The sequence below is a fragment of the Helianthus annuus genome, chromosome 2, assembly GCF_002127325.2.
Source record: "Helianthus annuus cultivar XRQ/B chromosome 2, HanXRQr2.0-SUNRISE, whole genome shotgun sequence".
In the NCBI taxonomy this organism is placed as follows: Eukaryota; Viridiplantae; Streptophyta; class Magnoliopsida; order Asterales; family Asteraceae; genus Helianthus; species Helianthus annuus.
The window spans coordinates 18944046-18951614 of NC_035434.2; the positions used below are offsets into that span (position 1 = coordinate 18944046).

General features: G+C 36.9%; 1 protein-coding gene across 1 annotated transcript; it reads left to right on the top strand.

The window, feature by feature from the left end:
* Nucleotides 1–2175: 2175 nt before the first annotated feature.
* Nucleotides 2176–5193, top strand: LOC110887103 (golgin subfamily A member 6-like protein 22). The gene is made up of 4 exons (XM_022134983.1): nucleotides 2176–2317; nucleotides 3739–4226; nucleotides 4305–4404; nucleotides 5117–5193. The coding sequence occupies exons 1-4, from the start codon at nucleotides 2176–2178 to the stop codon at nucleotides 5191–5193; spliced, it is 807 nt and encodes a 268-aa protein (XP_021990675.1).
* The last annotated feature ends 2376 nt before the right edge of the window (nucleotides 5194–7569 follow it).

Sequence of the window (7569 nt, forward strand, 5' to 3'; positions counted from 1 at the left end):
TTATTTTCTCTACTTCGTTTCCTAGAATGAAACGAGTACTTAGAATTTTCCAAGGGAATCATGAGCAAACAAAAGAATGGGAAATTCACAAGAGTAGTTTGTAAGGAACATAGTTCCTTAATGTAGGTATTATAAGGAAATGCCATACACACATGTAACTACACTGGTACATCAGAATTTGCGAACAATGATTCATTTATAAACTAAACACATTGTTTCCAAGTTTAACAAAAGAAAAGGAATAAAAGCAAAAGATATAAGTTACTTATAGTAGCAGCTTCTTCAAATCAGCCAAATGCCCATCTGAGGGTTGGATTGGCATTGACAATCTTTAGGCATTTGTTCCTGAAATGGATCGTCTCGCCACAGTTGTAGCAAGTACCAGACAGAAAACGAGCTTGAGTACGGTTGACTGGGATTTGGGTAGCAGCAAGGTCTATAGCAACTTTTTTTTGGATAGCAAAGCGACATATGTTAACCAAATGTCCCCACCGTCCACAGTAGGTACATTTGGAGCAGGGTATGAGGTTTGAATGATGACGGTTTCACTGCTTGCACCATGGAGCAGCTCCTAAGTACGACTTCCTAGCTGGTGGTGTTGCTACCTGAATGGGTCCCGCTTGATTAGGTGCAACTACTGCGGGTTTCTTTGAAGCCTTACGCTTCATTGATTTTGGTGCAGGCTTGACTTCTGCTTCCTTCGGTGACTCTTGAGTGGCTCCTTTGTTGAGACGAGACATGGCAATGCCTAAATCCACAGACTTAAGGATTACTTCGCCTATTTGCTGGGCGAATTTGGCTGTTTGCTCGGACATTTGACCGTTGCTGAGATGAAGAGACATTCTAGAAGAAAAATGCATAGGAAGAAACAAGTGAAAGGTTATCGGATCATCAAAACAGAATGGCAACGCATAAAAATTGCGATAACTTGTTTGTTACCTAAGGCAAACAAATGAGACGGTGACTAATCAAAGTAAACAGGTCATATTAATGTATTACTGAAGACATGCTCGGCTATAAGTGAACACTCACCCCAAGAATTCCCAGGTAAGAGTGACTGGTCCGATTCTGCGGATTTGTACGAACACTCTAGCCTTAGACAGAAAACTCATAGTACAGGCATTCACCCTTCCTGTTGGTGCATCCGTCTGTCGCCTTCGTCTTGTATCGAGTCTTGATTAGAGTTAGGTAGTTTAGGGCTCAGGAATCAAGGAAATGGTCTTGTAAGTGATTCCGCTTGAAATGACAAGATGTCATTTCAAGCGAAATACCATTTAATCCTGATTCCGCTCGAAGTTGTAACTGCCTGATTTCACTTGAGTTGAATGTGGTGATTCCGCTTGAACCGAACATGATATGTTCAAGCGGAATAGCATGTCCTATAAATAGGTAGTTGGAGCGAAATCAGTCGGTAGTTGTATCGTTGTCTTCCGGTGAGCCACGAAGTGCTGCCGAAGAGTTGTCGTGCATGTAAAAAGCTTTCTGATCAATAAAAACAATAGATTAAAGTGAATACAACTGGAATAACGCTAATTCATTAGTTTCCGCCTCTTGAATTGGTGAAAAACTCTTCTGATCGACCCATTCGGGTCAGAAAACGATCCTACAAGTGGAATCAGAGCTCAGGAGGAAGAATTCTTGCTATTTCAGCTGTGTTTTCTGCTTTTCTACACCTTCTTCGTTAAAATCGAAATTTTTTTACGGTAAAATAGGCTCAATTTTTCACAGATCACGCGCAATCATGTTTTGATAAATTCTTGAAAGTTTCAGAATTAAAATCGAAGTAAAACTTGAGATTTTTGCTATTCCGCTTGAAATCATGTTCGAAATGATGACGTCATTGTGATTTCGCTTGAAATCAGCACTTGGTTCCGCTTGAAAACGTGATATTCCGCATGAAAGTTTGGCGTGATTCCGCTTCAAACCGAGATTCCGTTTGAGATTGTTGTTGATTTTGCTTGAATCAACTTGATTGTTGATTCCGCTTGAATTTTATTGGTGATTCCACTTCAGTTGGTTTATTCCGCTTGAACTTACTTAGTGATTCCGCTTCAAGTGCCTATTTTGCTTGAAAAGGTCTGTTGTTGATTCCGCTTCAAAAGAGATTCCGCTTGAAAGTGTACTCTTGCTGTTTCGCTTGAACTTGGCAGTTTGTGAACTTTTAAAAATTGAACGATGGACAACGAGTTCTACAATGCCTTTGCTAGTCCTATCACAATTACTCAGAATGCTTTGCTTGAAAATGAAACCAGAACAACTCAAAAACCGCCTAAGCTTATGGACATTGATGATTATAACGATTGGTCCGAACGCTTTGGTAACTGGGTCGAGGCGTATCATTTGGATGCTTGGGATCATACTGAAGTGCCATAATTTAGACCTCTTAGCAGTGATCGAAAGATGATACCAATTAGAGAATTAAGTCCTGAAGAGAAAAAGAAATACAAAGATGAGAAGCTGATGGTTAGTTTGTTGCAGCAGGAAATTAAAGAAGACATCTTGATCTTACTTCAACATGATGGTAGTGCATATTCGATCTGGAAAGAATTAGAAGCAAAGTCTCTTGGTAATGAAGATTTGGTCAGAAACAAAGTGTCTCTAATGAAGAAGGAATTTGATTTATTCCGAGGTTTGAGAACGGAAAACACCAAGCAGATTATTGAAAGATACTGTAACTTGGTGAAGAATATGACGAGATTGGGCATCCACAAAAGCAAAGATGAGCTGATTGAGAAGCTGGCAGATGCATTGCCACATGATGTTTGGGGAACGTTTTTGATGATGTTGAGGAATAATAGAACAGAATATAATGATCTAACTCTGGGAGGGTTCATCAAACATCTTGAAGCTCAAGAAATGGAGCAGAGAAAGATTGCCAGGATGAAGAACTATGATGGAGAACAAGACATCGGTTTGTATTTTAAAAGTGGTGTTAGTGAAAAGACAAATCTTTCTCCAAAGGTTGAAACTGCTTATAATGCAAAAGGTTCTTCTGAAAGTTCATCTCAGGGATCAAGCAGCACAACAGGATTCTCTTCATTTCCAACATATGATCCACAGTTTTCTACAACAAAGAGTGGCAAAGTTCTTCAATGCAATATTGCCTTAAAGCTTGAAAATGATCAGAATTATACTGAGGAAGTTGCTAAAAGTCACATGTCTTTGTTGGTTACAGTGCTTGAATCCTATGGAGGCTTAGTTGCAGGGAGGATCAGGAATCCAATGCTCACGAAAGAGGATTACGATCAAATTGATGCCGAGGAAATGGAGCTGATGGATATTAAATGGTGCATGGCTAGTGTGTTGAGATGGGCTGAAAAGTTTAAACAAATTACAGGCAGAGATGATTTTCTCGAGGCATATGTTTCAACTTTAGGTTTTCATAAGTCTAAAGTTACTTGTTTTCGTTGCAGGGAAAAGGGACATTTCAAGAGCGAGTGTACAAATCGAGAAGCGAGTGGAGCTCAAAACCCTTTCGGAAACAACGATACTACAAAAAGGCGATTTATCATCAAGTTACACAACAGCCATATCAACAACAACAGGCACCACATCAGGCACAAACTGCACATGGAATAAAAGAAATTGAAGATTCAAAGAGAGCGTGTCTGGTTAATCAGGGCAAGGATGGCGGATTCAGTTGGGATAAATACATTCCAACGGACAGTAAAGTATGCTTAGCAGATCAAGATGATGAAAAATTGCCAGAAGGTTTCAGTTGGGATAATTTTTGTCCAGACCAAGAATTCTTGGCCAAAGAGATGCTAAATGCTAAAGCCTTTGTTGCTAATGCTTATGATGAGTATTGGGCAGAAAAATATAGAAAAATTAGGCAAGCTGGAGAAGAGAAATGGAAAAGATATGAAAAGGAAGAAGAGGAAGAAAGGAGAAAAGCTGAAGCTGAGAAGATGAAAAGAGAAGAAGCAGTTCAAGTGAGAGTAGTCAAAGAAGTTCCAGAATTTGAAATCAAAGCTGATATTGAAGTAGTCAAAGTTCCAGAGAAGTGTTTGAATTGTGATTCTTTGATCAAGCAAAACAACGAGTTGCTACACAACATTAAAAGGTTGAAAGAATCATATGATACATTGAACAGAGAAATGAACAAATACACCGAATCGAACAGTGAACAAGCTGTTGCAATGAATACACTCAAAGGAGCTTACATGAGACAGCTTGATGACGTCAACTACTACACAGAGAAGTGTGCTGAACTGGAATTGAAGTTGGCAACACAAAGAATTGAAACTGAAAGAGTTAACAATTTATTGAAAAGTTACTCATGTTCTACTTTTGTTGTTGACAAGATTTATCCAATTGTGGAAAGATTGAAGACATTTGAAGAAGAGAAGACTTCAGAAAAAAAGAAGTCCGAGACAAAAGAAGAGGATGAAGTAGAAATTTCTGGTAAGAAACCAAGTGTTGTCTACAATAGATGTCCGCCCCCGGTCGAAAATGGATATTCGCCTCGAAATCCAAATTCCGAAAGAGTCAAAAAGGCAATTAACTTACAATGGGAGTCTGGGCTGTCAGATAACTTGCCAGAAAATATTGATGTCACGTACACATCATCTGACACTTATCATGAGTCCAAGTTGATAAAAAGTGTAGTTGATCAGGTGTTGGATAAAGATGACATTGAGGAGTCAAAACCGGAGTCCAAATCCAAGTCAAAGTCTGAGTCCGACACGTCAATGTCAACAATCAAAAAGGACAAACGGGTTTATGACAAGGAATTTTTGCTATCAAAATCTAATTTGAATGACGAATCGGTCAAAGTAGCATATACTTTAAAAGATTATGACAAATTATATTCTGATGAGATTTTTACAATAAGGAGTGTGAAAGTTGAAATGATAAAAGGTTTTCAAAATCACCGAAATTAACATTTCTGAAATAAAAGATTTAAATCTTTCTGGAAAACCTAAACAATACACTTCAAGAGATCAACAAAGAATTAATAAGAAAATGGGTTACAATTGTGGTTATAGTTTCCAAAAGAAACCTAACCATAATGGTAATGTCAAAAAGAAAGGTCTTGGATTTAATCAACCGAAAAATCATAAAAATGAAAGAGTTAATAAACCAAAAACTATGTTTGTTTCAGGAAAATCTTCAGAAGCTGAAAAAGAGCAAGCATTTAGGAAGCAGACAAATCAAGAATTCCTTGCCAAGAAGCAAGAAGAAGTGAGGTAGAATGTTGCTCAAAAGAAGATAGAAATGAGAACCTGTTTTCAGTGAAAAACTGATGGTCATGTCGCTAGGAATTGTCCGAAAGCATTCAAACCAAAACAGGAAGTTTCTGATAAACTGAAAGGAAAAATTGTTGAGAAAATCGAACCACCAACACACAAACTTAAAGCTTTTGAAAATTCAATTTATGAAGTTGGTGAATGTTCGAAAAATGTTTTCAAAAAGAAGGAGAAACTTGACAATTAAATCTGGGTTGTTAAGCAATCAAAAGCAAGGTCTGGTGATGAATCTGATTCCATAAAATCAGAGGAGCCGCATGTTGTTATCAAAGAAGAGAAGCAAGTTCCGCCAGTGGATGATGTGAATTTTCCACCACTGAATGCTAAAAATTTGAAATCTAAAATTGGGAAAGTTGAAATTTCAAACCAATTCTTTTCTACAAAGAAAGAATTAGATGTTGAAAAAGCCTTTAACCCTACTGTGAAAAATATTTTTGGAAAAATGATTGAAGGGAAGGCTAAAGGGGTTAAAGAATTTTATCAATCGAAAAGAAAAGATACAACCCCAAATGAGACTGAAAAGGTTACACCCAAGGGTGGTCAGGCTTGGGTGGATATATACTTCATTGAATAAAAACCTGACTTGCCGGAGCTCCCAAGTTAGAAATCGCGGAGCATGAATCGGCATCATTCTTAAAAATGTTTTTGAAAATTTTAAATTGAGAAGTGTGAATTGCCGGAACTCCCAGGTTGGTAAGTGTGGAGTAGGAATCGGCATCTTGAGAATTCAACCAACAAGTGGTAACTGGTTGAAAAGATTTGTTTACAAGTGTTCGATAGTTGATCTTACAAGTGGTTAATCAACGTCATTAAGTTGAACTTGATTCAACTATCTATTCAAAAGTTTTGGTAAACAAAGTGATGAAGTGAACCCAAACCAACAAGTGGTTGGTAAACAAACTTATTTTCCTAAAAAACCATTTTGATTAAAACAAAATTAAGTGTTTTGAAATCATAATGGGAAAATAGTTTGTTGTCAGGGGGAGTTCTGATTGTTTATGAAGAGTGGATGGAGGATTGAGGCGATTCATATCAGTTGTCATGTTCTTGTACAGTTTGTTTTCAAATTTCCTTTAAATGTGTTTGAATTTTAGGGGGAGTAAAAATTTTCAGAAAATCCAAAAACATTAGAAAATTTGAAAAAGCCAAAAACATGAAAAATGAAAAAAATGAGTTTTTGTTGCATAAAAGAGGAAATGATAGTACATCAGTGGACTATCACAACACGCTAAAGAAATGGAAAGTTAAAAATGTGATAAACAATCTCACTGTGGATGTATCAGTAGGTTTTTACACATTTAGTAAATTGTGACGAGATATAAACCTAAAATTTCAAACTTGCTTATCTCGTGGGTAACATTTCTTGGATATATGGGTAACCCCCGAAATCTTGTTTGAAAGGTCCCTCTTTCTGAGATACTAGGTCTTTATACTCAGTGATATCTGGGGTATTATCCTGAGACTTCTGCTGAATAGAAATTCTAACCTAGTCCCCGCATAATACTTTCTACAAATGCTTGAAAAACAGCACAACCCTCAACAATTATGATTAAACAATAAAATTGATAATCATTGCTGTTGAAGAAAAGATCCTCTAAAGGGGACACACCAAAAGTCAAAGCCGTCAACTCTCTGCGTATACGGAAGTATCGACTTGAGCTCTCACGGCCCTCGCAATTTAACCCCTTACAGATATCATCTAGGTATACTCACATGTAAGACTGAATATTGGGATCTGGATACGGGAGTATATTCAAGTAATGGGACACGCGAATGAGTTTAAGTATCTAAGACACTAATTTCGTATCTCGGAACAGTTGAAATTTGTGTGAAAATTTAAGTGGACCAATATACTGACAATCTAGGTGAATTGTTTAGAACTTAAAATGAAATCAAGCTTAACGGTGTTGGTGATGTGTCTCAAAAACTAATATGACCCTCTTGCACAAACTCACAAAAATATTGTCTGTAAATATTTCTTTCCTGCATTTCTGTTATTTTCAAAAATCCAAAAAGAATTTCAGTGTGTTTTAGCATAACTTTTGAAAAATTCAAAAAGATTTTTGACATCTAATGTAGAAAAGCTGATCTTCGAAATTCCAAGTGCTAGACATGAAGAACAGGTTTGGATAAAGAATGTGTGAAAATGATTGTATTTTTCAAGAGATTTTCAGAAGATAAATCATTATTGATTGTTTCGTGCAAATGGTTTCTAAATTTTAAAGATTTAATCTTTGAGAAACTTATGTGTGTGGTAGAGAATTTGCAGATATGAAGATTGACCAAACCCAGATTCTGATATCTGAGCAAATGGTGATTT